Below are 18,701 nucleotides of genomic sequence, written 5' to 3' on the forward strand. Positions count from 1 at the left end.
GCTTTTTAGCAAAACCAATTATTTTCAAAAAAATAATGTTGGCCAAAAATCGGGGCAACTGTGCGACGTTTTTATACTAAAATTGATTACTAGGTTAATCAAATGTCCCAAAATATCAATTGAAATGTATTTTCGCCAAAAACAGCGAAAATTAATTAAATAGTGAGGCGCCGTTGTGGGAGGTCTTAACCAAAATATTTGGTACAAACAGTTTATACTTTCCATGAAGTCAAAATGCAAAGTTAGAGCCGAATCGGTTAAATAATATCGCTAAAATCTTTAAAATATCTTAAATCGGACGGTACGGCTATGTCACAGTGTGGGCCAATTTTCAAAAAATGTTGCAGAAATGTTTTTTATACTATTAAAACCTTAAATATCAATTTTAAGAAAAATCGGATGAAACTTTGTCTTTATCCCACATTTTCAGTTCAATACTATATACAATAAAAACATCAATTTATAAAAAATTTCACTCAACTTAAAGTAGAAAAATACATTTTTTTCTAAAAAAGGAAAAATAAGGCAAAATATTTCATCTGAATATGATAGTACATACCCCTGCCAGCTTCCAAAAATTTTTTGGAGGAGACGATATTTTTACATTTTTTCTAAAGTTTAAGAAGATTTCAAAAATATTTGTAAAAAATAATTTTCAATATACACACAAACTTTTATCTCCCTACCCAGATATTACAACTTTCTTCGTTCTTTCTTAATATATTATGAAAGCACTTATTATCAGCTTCCAGATTCATAATAACTTTGGTCTGAATTTCGTATACCCATTCGACCACACAGCACACCAAAAAGTATATATTTTACAGCACACAGTCTGTTCTATTTTTTATACAAAAATTTTTCAACTTTACCATTACACCAACGAGCGACTATTAATGGTATTTAGAAAAACCAATTATTTTCGGATGGTTTGAAGTGTTTTTTATTATTCCGCGCAAAAAAATTATAAAAATATGAAACTTAAAAAAAACAATTTTGGCCAAAAATTTTGTGATTGCGACAACTGTGCAATGCAATGGAAAATCCACAATTAACCCGATCCTGAAAAAGACCTACGGAAACACATCGACACATTCCACTTATTCGTCGACTATAAAGCCGCATTCGGCAGTCCTCGGCGTTGTTTGCGTTTGGCATTCCTGCAAAGTTTATACGGATATGTAGGACAACTTTAACTGGCACAAGGTCAGAAGTTAAAATCGGAAAGGACCTCTCGGAGACTTTCAACACCGAACAAAGATTCAGATGAGGTGACAGTTTGTCGTGTGACCTATTTAACATCCTGCTGGAAAAGGTCATACGATATGCAAATGTGAACAGAAATGTCACTCTGTACACGAAACAGCATATGTTACTTGCCTACGCTGACGACATCGACATAATGTGTCGAACATTGCAAGCGGCAATAACTAACCACCTTTCAACGAATTGAGAAGGAGTCTGCCAAAGTAGGACTGGTAGTAAATGGCGAAAAGACCAAGCCAATGGTATTAACACGCAAGACGGCCAGTAGACTCGGACCAACTGTGGAACATGAGAAATACAGCTTCGAGGTAGTCAAAGACTTTATATATCTTGGTACCCCATAAACAAATCTAATACCATCAGCTTTGAAATCCGGAGGAGAATAGTGGTCTGTGTAGCAACTCAAAAGCAAGGCCACCTCTCACCAGACCAAACTCACGCTCTACAAGACGCTGATATTACCTGTGTGTATCTGAAGTATGGGTACTTGCGCAAGCAGATGAGACAGCTATTGGAGTGTTTGAGAGAACAAATCTCCGGAAGATCTATGGGTCGATCTACGTCGACGGAGAATATCGCCGTGTAATGAACTACGCGTTTAGAAATCTTTTTGAAGCTTGGATTATGGAACAACCATTCTGTCACAAACCAGCTACGTAACTAAGGAATATGTCAGCTTCTAAGTTAATGTCAGTTAGAGAGAGGGAGAGAGAGTAAGGGTTAATACTAATATTTTGATAAGGCTCATTTATGGTCGTATCAATGGGTATATTCTACCTTGTTGTAAATGTATCGACAAATTGGAGGTTGACTATAATCAATGTATCATCCTGTATACGCATTATGTTGAACATTAAGTTTTTACTAAGAAATAAAATCATAATACTATTTCTGTTTTATTTTCCCTTATTTTAGAAATAATAAACACAGGAAATGTATTCTGGAAATTGTATGGAAATCTTGTCAAATTCTGGGTATTGGATCGTCTGTTTATAGTAACCAAAGATGTTGAATTTTTTGAACAGCTTTTAGTTCACCCGAAACAATTACGAAAATCCATTTTATATAATACGATAAAACCATGGCTAGGAACGGGCCTCTTATTAAGCGAAGGAACAAAATGGCACACACGTCGTAAAATAATAACACCCACATTTCATTTTAGAATATTGGAGCAATTTGTGGAGGTTTTCGATCGTCAGTCAACGGTGTTGGTTAATTGTTTGTCCGAGAAGGCCGACGGTAGGACAACATTTGATGTTATGCCCTATATTGGTGCCGCAACTCTGGATATAATAACGGAATCAGCCATGGGTGTTAATGTCCACGCTCAAACGGATAAATCAATGCCATATGTAATGGCAGTAAAAGAGTGAGTATTAACTGAAAGGAATTAAAATTGAAAGGTTATGAACAATGACAGGACCCCTATGGTTGGGCCCGTTTAACTATACTGCATTTTTTAAACATTTTATTTTTTAGATTGACCGATCTGAGGATATACGCGAGGAAGTTGATACATTTATGTTTGAAGGTCATGACACCACAACGACCGTTTTTAGTTTTGCCCTGTATTTGGTGTCACGGCATCCCGAAGTCCAGAAAATGCTGCTGTCCGAAATGTATACAATTTTTGGTGAAACAAATGTCGAACCATTCACAATGGCCAAGCTGAATGAATTGAAGTATATGGAATGTGTTTTAAAAGAAACGTTTCGTCTATATCCTGTAGCACCTGTTATTGGTCGTGAAATTATTGAAGATTTCCATTATAGTAAGTTGTCCAAGAATAAAAAAATAATAATTGTTTCCTCCCCCTCTACTTATTCTATACAATTTCAGATCACTCACGTTTAGGCGATGTCATTATTCCCCAATCGACACAAGTCTTTATTTCAATATACCACTTATTGAGAGATCCCTTATATTATGACAATCCATCGGAATTTATACCAGTGGGTCGATTCACTATCAAATTTAACCAATTCTCAAATCGATAAAATATTATAACGACAAAATAAACAATATTTCAATTCTATAACAGTTTTTAACAACAATTGTTAAAAATGTTGTTAATAAACAACACCAAAAAATTCGAAGTTAACTTATCGACAAATATTCTTCAATATTGAACATGCCATGTTTTGTTCATAATTTGTGTGTATGTTGTTTTCAAAATGTTCCAAATTAAAAGCTTTTTGAAAGTTTATTGACAATTTGTCTACATTTTTACAGAATAACATGTTCGTTACTGCAAACGATTTTATGTGTAGACAAAATTGTCGATTGTCGGATCGTTATAAGTTACTGAATCGACCTACAGACCGGCACAAAGACGCGTCCATCAAAAATCCATTTACTTATATACCATTTAGAGCGGGCCCTCGAAATTGCATTGGTCAACGATATGCAATGCTGGAAATTATGCTTTGTAAAATTCGCGAGTACGAACTGTTGCCATTCGGTCAAGATGTTGAACCTGTCATTGGTATTATATTACGTTCGGAGACGGGTATGTTATTCCTTTTTTTAAAGAAACATATTGAAAAAAGAAAAGAGAGAACACCTGTCTTTTCTTTATTATTGAAATAATTTGAGAGAAGTCTATATCCACTCCGCCTTTTTTCGAATTTTTATTGTCCATGGTCCATTCTCATCTTTACTTAACCCCTTATAAAGTTCCTGTCCAAGTTAAGTAGTTTTATAGCCCCAGTCGCATCTTCCAACTGTAGAGACATTTTTTCTTACATAGAACCAAGAGTCATTTCATATATTACGTCTGGGACAATCAAATGAGCACTCATAGGTTATAATTGCATTCGATACGTTTTCGACATTTCGAAGGATTTAGCATAATTTATTAACAAAAGTTGATGTTAATACAGATCCCCATATCAAGGTCATTTAATTTTTACTACTCAATAGTTTGGTAATTTATTTAAAAGAGAATGCCTTTCTGTTTTATTTTCAACCTCAAATAAAATAACGATCGGATTAAAAACCTTTATTTTTTCATAATCTGTGTACCAAAATTCATTAAAGTAGCATTGTCGTCACATGTGAAGGAAACACCTGTAATCTGGTTATAATTTTAAACCAGTGGTGGGCATAACAAAATTGAGCGTAAGTGTGGGTGAGCGTAACTGAGAAATCATAATTAAAACCGACTGAAGAAAAGAGAAAAAAGAGAATGCGTGTTAACCATCGACACTCAGTTACGGTAGCGTGAATGGCCGAGCATGCCTGTTTTAAACATCTGGTTATATATTGGAGCTTAAACATTTATCTACATAATCATTAATATGTAAAATTCCATAATCGGCACAGGCAACGTGTAAATTATTGCCGCATACAAATTCCGTATTAATGTGGGGATTATGGAGCTCACTTATTAAAGTACTGCAGGCTGTGGAGGCATCATTGGAGTCTTCAAGTTTTCTCTGAAATTAAAAAAGGGAAATCAATATGTAGTTGTATTTTTATACGCACTACCAACTTACCATCCAAAATTCATTACCTGGCAAGGCATTGGCATTCCAAGCGTAGGTAACTATCAACAACATATTGTCATAATCAGGGGGTTGCTAAAATGTACAATCAAATATCAGAATGTTGGAAAAATTTTAATTTTCAGAACTTACATTTGATATAATTGTTTTGATGCCACCACGAGGATGATAATCCGATTTGAAGATACCTCCATTTTTCAAATCTCCCCATTCATTCGAATTGAAACAGCCCAAATGAACGACCCCAATATTATTCAAATATGGCAATAAATATTTTAAACGTTGACTTATAGTTTCCACAAAAATGCTCTCCTGGTGCTCAGCAAGCCACACTCCGCAAATCCAAAAATCCTCCATGTGAATGTAGGCTAATTTGCCCGCTAATTTGGCTCGATTATCTGACTCTAACAATAACATATCAATTGCTATGGCATAGCGTTTCTTCATAATTAAATAGTCAACTTTTAGCAAAGAATTTAATGAATTGCCATATCGTGGATTATTATTTTCTTTTACAACATCTTCGTGGAGATGATCATTTTCTTCATAGAATTTATTCCATATACGGCGATAATCTTGCAATTTTTTCAATGCATTACGTTTTCGCAAATTTAACATTTTCAATAGAGATTTTTTTGGTGCTTTAATTTCTATACTTTTCGGACCATAACCATTTTTTAGAATATTTTGATTTTCGGATATAATTATATCTTGGAACTCCATTACACCTTGGCGTTCTAATCTTGCACCAATTATGCCCATCACAATACCTTCACCTTTGGTTTTTGTTCGTTTGCCATCGTTAATGAAATCGCTGTATGAGGAAACTGAAACAAAAGCCGAAATCTGAAGAAATCACAGTCATTAAAAACGGCCATATGGTACCGAAGTGGAATTGTGTTACCTTAATTTCATCATAGCTGAGCACATTCTTTAAGATTAATGGAGGTGTCTCATGTTTGGATCCGATTTGTGCATAATTCATTGTTCCACATCCTCTATTGCCATCTAGCAGTAAATAATTATCATTTTCACCATAGAAACTTACACACCGCTTTGTTAAAAGTCTATGAATAAATTCGGCTATAGTCATGCCTTTGTAAAGGCGTTTTTCAATTTGAGATCCTGCAAAAATGGGATATAAATGAGTCGTTATTTTGGCGTTTAAAAAGAAATAGTTTTTTTAGATAAATGATTGTGATAAAAGATATTAATATGTCGTAAATAATGAACAAGATTGAACAAAAATCAGCTGGGTCGAACCGTTCAAAATATAAAAAAAGTCCTCAAATGTAAATGCTATTATGTTCAGGCCGGCCGAACTTTTTATATCCTCCACCATGAGGATGACTATGAAAATATCAAAATTAATGGAGGCTCCTAGGAGAAAACTCATGTTATGATATGACCTTGCACAAACCGAAAACTACCTGAGAAAAAGATGATTGGAATTATTTTTGGTAGTAAGATTTGACAGTCAATGAGAATACAAAATACCAAATTACAGCCAATTCGGTTAAAAAACGGGTCCAAAATTCTCAGAATGACGACTTGGGTTAATATTAATAATACAAAACATCCTAGGAGTATTATCAAGGTCTGTGTAAAATGTCAGTGTTCTATCGTTATTTCAAAAGACAGACAGTCGGACGGACATGCTCTAATCGGCATAGGATATAAAATACTTCGTCGAATGATGCCTATGTCAAAACATTGGCCTAATTCTCGTAAATTACTTATGAAGCCGGTTGGGAATTCAAATTGATCCAAACGTTGTAAATTCTAATAGTTTCACTAAGCATCGATCAAGTCTGAAGATGGGACCTCAAATGAATCGATTTCAGTATCCGGTTTGATCCACATTTGTGTATTTTAATATTATTACTAAATCAACCACCAAAACGAGCAAAAGTGTACGAGCTGTCATTTGTTGCGATCGTTCACGATAACCAAAGTTGTAATTGTTATTTGTATTATTTTTTGTACGATATAATCTTACAAATATTGAACAAATATTCAAATGTTCGTTGAAATATTTTAGCTAGAACAATTTTATCGACATTTTAGTTGAAAATGTACAAACATTCATACACTTTTGCACGCCACTGTATATGTTGACATCTTTTATAACAGTAAATGAATACATAACAGATAAAGTTTTTATTATTGTCATATGTTTGGATTTTCAATCTATCCTTACCATATTTAAGTTTATGCTCCAAAAAATCGATTATTAATATAATAACTTTTTCATGTATCACCGGATAAGCCGAAGCAATCTGTTGCTTTATAATTGGATAATGTTCTTGAGGTTGTGACTTAACGCGACAGCTTTGAATAGGAAACTAAAAAACGATTTTTGTTGTTATTGTTATTAGAAAAAATTGCACTAAATTTACTCACATCTATGGGAAAATCGTATGATTTCTTTATAAATTCGGCAACGTCAATATTTGTTGTTTGAGCCTTTTCTATTGAACGTATTTTTTCAATTAGTTTTTGACCGAATTTTGACAGCTTGAGATTTATGCTTATCAGAGGCCAATTCTGTTTGAATTCCTCGCCAAAAACACCAGACATTGTGGAGATTAGAAATACAAAATAAAGACTGAAATGTTTTGGTTGGGTTGTGTTTCGGTTTTGTGGCAAATAAAAAACGAAGCTTTTATCCAGCGTGGCGGTGAATCATTTTCGCTATAATTTTTATTATTCACAGCCGAGTTGTGGTTATAGACAACACGTATCAAGAATATTTTTATATGCATTACTAACCTTAGTTACTATATTCTGAAAGAATTATATTCTGATATCAGCATTTATTTAATTTGTTTACCCTTGCTCCGGAAAATTTTGAGGGTATATTAACTTTGTCATTCCGTTTGTAGCAATTCAAAATATCTGTACACTTTAATATCATTATTAAATTATCTATCGACGGAATTGAGATTGAGCTTCGAAATTTTGTATATATGTACATTGAAAAATGTATTGAAAGAGTCTGACCCATTATCGATATTTTAAAGTTTTAGTGTAATTCGCCAGGGTTTTGGTAGGTGAACAACTGTTTAACAGAACATTTTTATTATAGATACACCAATTGGTATAGCTCGTACCGCCCAATTTACAGGTTGAGATGAAAAAACTGTAACAAACTTCCGACTGCTGTCATTTCTAAGCCACTCGTCCGACAGCTGTTAAATTATTCCAGTGACAGCTCATTATATTGTTTACAAGCGTACAAAAGCATTGTGGTAAGAATTTTCTTTATATTTAGAGCACTCCAGCATGTAAATGTGAATTAATCTTTTGTGTAGCGTAGCTCGAAGCCAAGGAAGTGGAAGGAAGACAACATCAGCAGAAATGGTTCGACAAATAAAGAAGCGACTTGATCGAAACACCCGGCGCAGTGGCCGAAAAATGTCTCGTGAGATGAACATATCGCAGTATTCCATTCAGCAAATATTGAAAAATGAGCTCGGGGTTAAGCCATTGAAATTCCAAAAAGTGCAAGAACTTACACCGCAACAGAATGAAAATAGACTCAAAAGAGCTAAAGAGTTGATTCGATTGGTTGAAAGTGGTGAAATGCCGAATTTGGTTTTCTATGATGAGAAAACATTCGTTGTCCAGCAGCGCCATAGTGATGGTGTGGGTCGCCATAACAGCCGATGGTCGCTCTCCGCTCGTATTAATCGACCTTGGACATTCCAACAGGACTCAGCCAAAATATGGGATCTCTGGCTATTATTTGGTATTTTGAGTTTCAGTTCTCATTGAATAAAACATATCCGTAACAAAAATACTTAATAAAATACTCCATAATATGGTAACCCCCAATACGGGGATTTTTACACGTAATTTGGTATTTTGGTTTCTCATAAAGGATTACCATATCTCCGCACTAAACATTATTTATATTGACCCAAGTAGGTATTTTAAGAATATTGGATCATAACATGAGTTTTCTGCTTGTATTCCCCATATATTTTAGTTTTTGGCGATCCTCGTTCTTACTTGTTAGTGGTTAACATTTCATACTAGTCCGACTGTTCTTCCTATTCTATAATTTTTAACAAAATTATATAGTGTTCGTAGATACAAGGATCGTGAGCTAGGATCGGAAAAAAAAAGAGTGAAAAAGGACGATCTGAAATCTTGTTCTGTGATATTTAATTTATGGTTAAAGATAATCAGGACGAAAATGAGACACAAGACAAATTCAAACTTTAAAATACCAAAAATTGGGCGGGACATTTGTATTGGGTGAGTAGTTTTTGTTAACTATATACTTTTTCATAAGTTTGTGGGGGATGCCAGAGATGATGGACCCATATAACCGATGATTGCACTATTACGTTAAATATGGTCAAAATATTACAATGTACAAATTTTGGATGCAATTTATTGCGTAGGTGATTTACTTACCTTCAAAAATGTTACTTTTTGGTCGGGGATGTACTACCGCTATGTCCCACCCTCCTACATTATACATGGTTAGTAAAAATATTTCGTTCTACAAAGTTTGGTTGAAATCCCATGATAATATAAAAAATAATTTTCACCAAAATATGGCCAGTCTAGAAATATGACCTTGTCGTAGCAAGGCGTATTTACCCTCATTAGCCAATAATTGTTCGATTAGAACTTGTTTGATTGTGAACTCATATCATTAAATTATACATATACTTATTTGTGCAATATTTTACTCTTCGAGTATATTTTCAAAGATTACGGGTAAATTAAATATTTTGAACCGTGAAAACACGTGCTGTAAGAAAATCTAATAGAGGCTACCATTACCTTATACACTGATCTATTGAGATGGGATTAAACTCTTAAATTAATTTATTCAAACAATAATATTTATTAAATACTATAAGTGTTTATTTAAAAGTGAAAAATATTGGCTATATAATATGCATATTATCAGTGTGGCTGTTCAGTTTTTATTCGCCACCGAAATGGCTTATTTCATTGTGGTTTTTATTATTGTTCTATTCGTATGGGCGTTACGAATCTATATCACAACAAAAAATCGTAGCAAACACATAGAACACATTTCTGGTCCTTACGCTGTTCCCATTTTGGGTTGTGTCGCAGAGGCAACAACTGTGAAGCCTACAAGTAAGAGGTGAACTAATTTAAAGGTAGAATAATATTAAAAAAATATGTTGATTTCGAATCTATACGCCTAAATAATTTTATGCGGGAAATGATTACACTTACATAAGATATTAAAACAAATCAGAGGAAATCGGTATACAAAATTAAAACCCTTCTGCTGGAAAATACTTCAAATACAAAGAAGGAGGAGGAATGTTTATGTTTATTGACAAGAAATTTTTGGTAAATAGGTTTCATAATTGCCCATAGGTTTTAAAATTATGGCGTATTCGTATTGTATTTCGCTATTTGAATTGGACATTAATCCTAAGTTAAGGGCATTAGGGTGTATATTATGTGTTATATTTCAATGTATAGTTCTTTTACAGTTCATTCCTTAATTTTTGTAGAAATACTGGAAAAAGTAAATGAATTGCTGCATTTGTATGGAAGTACTTTTAGAGCCTGGGTATTGGATCGCCTGTATATAGTAACAAAAGACGCAGAATTGGTTGAACAACTTCTCTCTCACCCCACCCAAATTCGAAAATCAAGTTTGTATAACAATTTAAAACCGTGGCTTGGAACTGGTCTATTAATAAGTGATTCACAAAAATGGCATACCCGTCGTAAAATTATAACACCGACATTTCATTTTGCAATATTGGAACAATTTTTAGAGGTTTTCGATAGACAATCTACGGTGTTGGTTAATTGCTTATCGGAGAGAGCCGATGGTAGGTCAGCGTTTGACGTTATGTCTTACATTTCTTCGGCTACCTTGGATATTATAACGGAGTCGGCGATGGGTGTCAATGTCCATGCTCAGACGGATAAAAGTATGCCATATACAATGGCTGTAACAGAGTGAGTATTGAATACGGCAGAAATTATTATTAATTAAAAGTTACCACACTGAGTAACAAAAATTTTTTCTTTGGAAATGATAGCCTTTTAAAATTAGCGGCAATGAACTTAATTTTGTCGCATAGTGTAATAGACAAATTTTATGTGAAATATATCTAAATGTGATATGGTCAGTTTTAAAAATAAAATAAAAATAGCCTTTATAATCGATATTTATATATGACTGATATGCAAGATATATTGAAATATTTATATGTTCTAATATGGCATACCACCCTTTTTATTACACTTGTTTTGTTTTCAAACTCGGGATAAAGCGCTGCAAAAATACTGAGCCCATACCCTTCCAATATTCATTGATAATTTGTTTTTAAGGATGACAGACCTGGTGTCTTGGCGTTGTATACGAGCACATCTGCATGACGAAACCATGTTTTCCATTTTATGTCCATGGAAAAAATTAAGACAAAATAAACTCATTAAATTGATGCACAAGTTTACAACAAATGTTATCGAGGAACGACGACAATCACTGGAGAAAAGTTTAAGATCTGAACAAAATATCGAACAGAATCATGATGCCAATAACATTGGGGCAAGGAAACATATGGCTCTACTCGATGTCCTATTGCAGGTAACACTGGATGGCCAACCATTGTCAAATGAAGATATACGCGAAGAAGTGGATACATTTATGTTTGAGGGTCATGATACAACAATGACTGCACTTTCTTTTACCCTGCATCTGATTTCACGTCATCCTGAAGTACAGAAACGGCTGCTTTCTGAAATATATACAGTTTTTGGCGAAACAAATGCCGAACCATTCGCCATGGCCACATTAAATAACTTGAAGTATATGGAATGTGTAATTAGGGAGTCATTGCGTCTGTATCCGCCAGTACCAGTAATTAGCCGTGAAATTATCAACGATTTCAATTACAGTAATTTGTCAAATATCTCAAAGCTATTTGGCGGTTTTCTTTAAAAGTTCCACTTTTCTTTTGAATTTCAGCTCACTCTCGTTTTGGTGATGGCATTCTTCCAGATTCAACACAAGTCCTCCTTTTGGTATACCATACAATGAGAGATCCTCAAGCTTATGACAATCCCGCTGAATTTATACCCGATCGACACAGAAATTCGACTAATTCTAAACCATTTAGTAATATACCATTTAGTGCTGGTCCTCGAAATTGTATTGGTCAACGCTTTGCAATGCTGGAAATGAAAATTGCCCTTTGTAAAATACTACGCGAATATGAGCTGTTGCCTCTGGGCGAAGATATTAAACCTGTAATCGGAATTATACTACGTTCAGAAACTGGTATGCAACTTGGAATGAAGAAGCGGGTGTCTACATAAATATAAGAAATAATAAAAATTAAAACCCTGAAATTTTTTTTTTAAAGTTTAATATATTATTTCGAATGCAAAACAGACATTTAAACAGATTTAAAGCAAAATTGACGCACATCTATCCCGACCCTATTCAGTAAGACATACGAAATTTCGTTAAGTTAAATCAATCGATAATAAATAAAAAACGAGTTGGCAACCCTGATACGGAATAGACGTCATTTCAGTGATTTGATTGTGCTCTCCTTAAAAAAATAATTTTTGTATACAAAAACATTGAGCGGTTAATTTAAACATAAAGAAATATCTTCAGAGGCTGTGTTTTTATTTGTGTGTGTTGAAGTATGGCTGGAAAACAACGCAAAAGTCTTGCAAATAAAAAGAAAAAAGTTATGTGTTCGCATTGTAAAACTGAAGTGTTGGAAAACGACGACTTCTTAGAATGCGATATATGCAAAAAAAACTCTCCACTCTCAGTGCACTCAACTGAATAAAGTGGAAATGGAGAAACTGTGGAAAGACGACTCTCTCCCTTTCAAGTGTCAATACTGCGCTCCGAGTAACATTGATAATGCAGATATAAAAGCTATTCTTATGGAGATGAGAGACTTGAAAAAAACAATGAGTTTTATGTCATCTCAGTATGATGACATTTTAAAAGGTGTGAAGAAAAATACAAAAACAATCAAATGCTTAAAAAAAGAGAATGCAACTCTCAAAGAGGACGTGAAAAAGTTGCAATCGACGGTAACGTTTTTAAACGAAGTACGTTTGCAGAATGACTGTGTTATCAATGGTATTACAGTTGATGATAAAACTAAGCCCATTGATGTTGTTATTGCCGTAGCAAATACCATTGGAGCAAAGATTGTCGAAGATGATGTAGAAGATGCATATTTTTTGAAAAAGAAAAACCAAGCAAGCCCAAAAACTGTTGTTGTTAAATTTGTTAACAACAAAACCAAGTTGAAATTTATGCAGGAGAAGAAGAAATTGAGAGAACAACTAGAAACAAAGTCAGTATACATTAATGATTTTGTATCTAAAGATACAATGGAAGTTTTTCACCACGCAAAATCCTTAAAAGCTGTTGGGTACAAGTTTATTTATACACATGGAGGGAAAGTTTTTGCAAAGAAGGATGAAAAATCAAAACAGATACGGTTGAAATCGATGGGTGACGTTGATGATCTTTTAAAGCAAGTGGTATCGAAAGGCAAACATGAGCGCAAATTAATTGAGGTTGAGTTAAGCGATGATGATGAGGAGGAGGAAGATTCTGATGATGAAGAAAATGATGATGAAGATGTGTTTCACTCACCAAATTGATTTTATATACTTAGTAATACATTTAAAATTCCACTTAATTTAATATGGGTTCCAAATATTTTCAAAATGTAGATTTTTATAATGAATATGTTGTTGAAAATAAATATGAGAACTGTCTTAATATTATATCTGTAAACGCTAGAAGTGTGTCATCAATAGAAAAATTTAATAAATTTAAAAATGAGATATATAATCTTCAGAAATTACCTGAAGTAATTGCAGTCCAGGAAACTTGGTTCAGCAGCCAATTTTTAAATATTTACCGAATTGATGGTTACAATGTCGTCAATTGTGACAGATCAGATGGATATGGAGGTACGTCGATTTTTATGAAATCATCTCTAAATTACAAATTATTATTTAATGAAAGTGAGAACAACGTTGATGTTATAGCCGTTGAATTTCCTGGAACTATTCTATACAACTCGAAATTAATATTAGCATCGTGTTATCGATCCCCAAAGTGCAGTGTGGGTGATTTTATTAAGAAAATGGATACTGTGTTGCAACGTTTGAATTCAGGTTTTATAATTATTTGCGGTGATATGAATGTTGATTTCTTCACTACAATAAAACATCAAAAATCCCTGATTTATCTTTTGAGTGCTTATAATATGTATTCTTGTCATAATCATATTACGCGTCCTATTTCTAAGAAGAGCATAGATTGGGTATTTAGCAACTATAGCAGCAATATTGTGGTTCACAGTATAGAAAACGAATTGTCGGATCATAACATTCTAAGTTGTTTTATAAGAAGTAACGTATATCAAGAGGATTTGCCCGAAATTATTAAAAAAGTGAACCATGCTAAGTTTACAGAATATTTGGACACCAACTTGAGCATGTTAACGGCAATTGATGATTCGTCTGAACTTTGTAAAAAGTTTGTTGACATAATACAAACTGGTGTTTGTAAAAGTACAGAAGTTACAACGAAATTTGTTAATAGACGACAAAGTATTGCTCCTTGGTTGACAGATAAACTGGCCTCTTTGATTGAACATAAAACAATGTTGCTTTATTTGAGACGCAGAAGGAAAAATGATCCAAGTATTAGAAATCAGTTGAAGCGGATAAGCAATGTTATCAAATTTTGCAGCAGAAGCCTAAGGAACGAGTTCTATAGAAGCAATATAAGCTCATGCAACGGTGACGTAAGGAAAATCTGGCAATTTCTAAACAATGAATTAGGTAGAAGAAAAAAACCACTTGGAGACATTGTCGATGGGAATGGAAATACTGTAACAGAAGATATTGAAAAAGCCAACAAACTGAACATGTATTTTGATCATTCGGTTGAAGAATTAAGGGAAGGCATGCAACACCATAATGACGACAATATTAATGTTTTCAGGACACTTCCAATGGAAACCGGTCGATTTTCTTTACAGTCAGTTGATAGAACTCGTATACTGAATGAAATTGAGGCGTTAAATCCAAGGAAAAGCTGCGGATTTGACAATATACGACCATGGATGTTGTTGGTAAGGAAATCCGAGGTAACAGATGTATTGCACAGAATTTTCAATAGTATGATTGCGACCGGAAAATATCCTGACATATTGAAGGTTCATAAAGTGATACCAATACCCAAGAAAACAAGTTCGAATAGTATCACGAATTTTAGACCTGTTGCTGTTTTATCAGTGCTTGACAAAGTTTTGGAAAGAATCATTTCTGAGCAGATAACAACATATATCGAGGAGAACAACATTTTATTTGCCAATCAATTTGGTTTTAGAAAAGCCTGTGGGACTGATGAAGCTGTATTTCATATTGTTGAGCATATTTGTAAGGAACTAGATTCCGGATTCAAAGGAGTTGCTGGAGTATTTTATGATTTCACCAAGGCGTTTGATCTTGTAGATCATACGATATTAATTAATAAATTGGAACGTATTGGATTTGCACCGGATACTTTGTTGTTTTTCAAAAACTTTTTGGACAATCGTTTTCAGTTTGTCGGCAACACAGAAAGTAGCTGGGTAAGCGTGAGAAATGGTGTTCCGCAAGGAAGTGTTCTCGGTCCATTATTGTTCAAACTTTATATAAAAGATTTAAAGAATATGCAGTTTTTTGGTAAACTTGTGATGTATGCTGATGATGTGAGCCTATTTTACAAGTACATGGATGAGAAAGTGCTGCAGGTGCAAGTTGCATACGACTCATGCTTATTGGCCGAGTATGCCAGGCTAAATAAGTTGGTGCTAAATTCGTCAAAAACTAAATTTATTCGTTTTAGACCTCACATAGGTGGAGATGTTATGTCCGTGTACATAGATGGAGTTCCTGTTAATGAATCAAGCTCGATTAGATATCTGGGTATAACTATGAGCAATAATTTGATGTGGAATTCTCACATTGAAAATGTTAAAGCTAAAGTTTCTTCTGCAACAGGGATTCTGCGGAAGTTTAATCGTTTGTTGAGTACAGATAGCAAGCTATTGATATATCAAGCATTGATTCACTCTCATCTTACGTATCTACCAGGAATATATGCCTATAAAAACAATAGATCGATAAAAGAACTGCAACGAGCACAGAACACTGCATTAAAAATTGTTTTAAATCTACCACGGCGTTATTCTTCCCTGCAACTTTTTAGACGCAAACTCAAAACTATTCTGCCGATAAGAGGATTATATATGCAGCAAATATTAACGTATGTTTTCAAGTCTACCAGGAACACAGGTGTAAGATCAATAGAGTTTGCCGGTAATTTTGAGAGAACTGCAAGAAATACGCGTCAATCAGACCAACTTCATGTTGTCAGGTGTCGTTTTGAGACCACTAAGCAGCGGATTGGTTTTGCTGGGCCAAGTGAATACAACAAGTTGCCGCTTGAAATAAGAAACTCAAATTCTATTTCCTCTTTTAAAACTAAATTGAAAAAATATTTATTGACAAAAATAGACACACTTCTTTCGTAATTACCTTTTTTTCTAAATTTCATAAACATAATTTTATATAAAATGTAATTTTGATGGTTGCCAGTTTTGCCCCTATAAAGCTTATTTGGCGCTGGGGCTTCAAAAGTAAAATGTATAAATGAATTGCAATAAAAAAATAATAATAAAAAAAAATATGGAAGCTCAATCGGAAGCAGATTTGTTTCTTATCAATGGAGTTATTTTTTGAATCAAATGGGGGTGTTATTCCGCATAATAAATTCGATCTGTGTTTTAACAAACTTATTCGACTCAATTGACGCTAAAACGTTATATATTTGAAATCTGGGGACTTTGAGCTTTACACCAGTAAAAGTTTATAATATTGTCGGTCAAGGTTTACAAATGACATGAGGTCAAAATCAAAATTTCTTATTATGATTTATGTTTCAAAAATGTTATAAAACATTAGCATGCGTCATACTATGAACAGGAATGGCGGCCAATTAAACCGAAGGGACTGGTGATCATAATGGAAGTGAAAATTATCAGTAATTTGAAGATAATAATACAAATGTTCGCATATAAAACTCATACATATTATTTTCCCAAAAAAGAGAAATGCGTTTCCGAACCTAGTGCCAAGCAGTGCCAGAGGATATTTTAATGTTTGTGACTTTATCTCTGTCAAGAATTATACGACCATCTGCGACCGTTCATAAGCTTTAGAGTTATTGTCGATAATATGAGTAGTTAAAACTGACTCGAATTTATTACCTGGAAATGCGGTATACATCGAATAAATGTTATTAAAAGCTGAAAATAGCTATAAAACATACGAATGTCGATTTTATGTCTTCGATCACCCCGTATCAAATATTATGTGCAACATTTTTGTAGAATTTTGGTAATTCAAACAACCTCGTCTTGTGGTATTTAGTTTACGGTCCAAGACAATGAGGACCAAAGGACGCACAAGGACTCAGGATTGAACAATTTTATGTGTACTACAATAATATTCTTCATGCTATTTGTTTGAAGACATGTGATCTCAAAAATTATCTACAATAGACCAAAACGAAGATAAACGCTAAACTTAGGAGTTATAACTCAAAAACAAGGAAAAGGAATCGATATATACCCATGGTTCCTTTTGAGTCGATTAATGCATGTCCGTCTGTCCGCCCGTTAGACTGTCTGTCCATGTTAAATTGTAAACAAAATACAGGTCGCATTTATTATCAGAATGATATAAAATTTGGCACAGATTATTTATTTGCCCCAAGGACGAACCCTATTTTTAGTGTTGCTGTCCTGTAGCAACGTCTTCGCCTATTTATCTAAGTCCTTATGGTTTAATTTCCACTGATTAAAAATACTAAAAATAAATTCACCAGTATTTTTTAAAACAAATCCAGACCTTTAAATGTCTCTATATCCGAAAAAAGTCCAATACAAATGTATTATATATTATTACCATTTGATTTCTTTTCATCCAATTAGTTTTATGCATTATTGCAAAAAAAAACACAAAAAAACAGATGTCAATAATTAATCCATTTGCACTTATCGTTTAACCGGACATTTTTCTGTTCAATATTTTATAGTTCGAGTTTTTTTCGCAGTTCATGGGTAATCTATATAGATCGAACTTTATAAACTCACGGCGGTAAAAACATGATTAGAATCAAGCATTAACTTTTAGACCGACATAAAATAGATTGGATAAAACACTCTTAAGGGAACCCCCCCCCCCCATTCTCAATTTTAATTTTTCAAGATTTTCAATGGGCTGGTAAATCAATACCAATGCTTGTTAAGGTTTGTAACTTTGCACATATATAATTGAAGATTTAAAAGAGAGTAGAAAAATAATTTACAAAAAAATTTTGTTATTGTTTTTGTTGTTGCTTTTTGTAATTAAAGAAAAGTCCTTATTTTCGATGGCGGGCATGATAACTCCTCACTGGAGCATCGGAATCCGAAAATTCCAACGGTGTTAGAAAGAGTACATGTCTGGCTCTCGTATGAACTTTGACTTCGGTCTAAAATTAACAAAATGGTGGACCTTTGAAAAAATATTTTTGGAAAATCGTCGATTTTTTACAAAAAACCAAGTTAAAAAATAAGGAAGATCTTCATCGATTGGCTTTATCCTAGTTCATACGATAGCTACACACTCACAGAGAAACGTGTAAAAATTTGAAGTCGATTGGATTATTAGTTTTTGAGTTATCGTGCCCGCCATTCCCAAAAAAAGGTTTAGAGAAAAACGCGTTTAAAGTTTGAGAAGCCCTTCAGCCGTCACTTGATGCTGACACAATAAATCGGCTATATCTTCAAGAGTTCTTGAAATTTTCACATGAAATTTTGTAGA

The 18,701-nt window shown here is 33.7% G+C and overlaps 4 protein-coding genes across 4 annotated transcripts; 3 read left to right on the plus strand and 1 right to left on the minus strand.

The window, feature by feature from the left end:
- Positions 1 to 2,181: 2,181 nt before the first annotated feature.
- LOC133338623 (cytochrome P450 4d8-like) lies at positions 2,182 to 4,413 on the plus strand (the record flags this gene model as incomplete). The annotated part of the gene is made up of 5 exons (XM_061546789.1): positions 2,182 to 2,630; positions 2,749 to 3,040; positions 3,109 to 3,225; positions 3,590 to 3,778; positions 4,367 to 4,413. Coding segments are annotated over 5 exons (1,094 nt in total), but the record flags the coding sequence as incomplete, so codon positions are not given.
- A 113-nt stretch (positions 4,414 to 4,526) lies between these two features.
- LOC133338624 (uncharacterized) lies at positions 4,527 to 7,355 on the minus strand. Its single transcript, XM_061546790.1, has 5 exons — positions 7,179 to 7,355; positions 6,976 to 7,120; positions 4,908 to 5,602; positions 4,767 to 4,850; positions 4,527 to 4,706 (listed from the first exon to the last, which is right to left on the minus strand). Exons 1-5 carry the CDS (start codon positions 7,353 to 7,355, stop codon positions 4,527 to 4,529), a joined length of 1,281 nt encoding a protein of 426 aa, XP_061402774.1.
- Positions 7,356 to 9,736: 2,381 nt separating this feature from the next.
- LOC133338625 (cytochrome P450 4d8-like) lies at positions 9,737 to 12,110 on the plus strand. Its single transcript, XM_061546792.1, has 4 exons — positions 9,737 to 9,899; positions 10,289 to 10,745; positions 11,121 to 11,689; positions 11,761 to 12,110. Exons 1-4 carry the CDS (start codon positions 9,737 to 9,739, stop codon positions 12,108 to 12,110), a joined length of 1,539 nt encoding a protein of 512 aa, XP_061402776.1.
- A 615-nt stretch (positions 12,111 to 12,725) lies between these two features.
- LOC133338626 (uncharacterized) lies at positions 12,726 to 13,433 on the plus strand. The gene has a single exon (XM_061546793.1). It carries the CDS (start codon positions 12,726 to 12,728, stop codon positions 13,431 to 13,433), a length of 708 nt encoding a protein of 235 aa, XP_061402777.1.
- The last annotated feature ends 5,268 nt before the right edge of the window (positions 13,434 to 18,701 follow it).

Source organism: Musca vetustissima, unplaced genomic scaffold, assembly GCF_032173495.1.
Source record: "Musca vetustissima isolate MV318-11 ecotype Yass unplaced genomic scaffold, APGP_CSIRO_Mvet_v1 utg33089, whole genome shotgun sequence".
NCBI lineage: Eukaryota > Metazoa > Arthropoda > Insecta > Diptera > Muscidae > Musca > Musca vetustissima.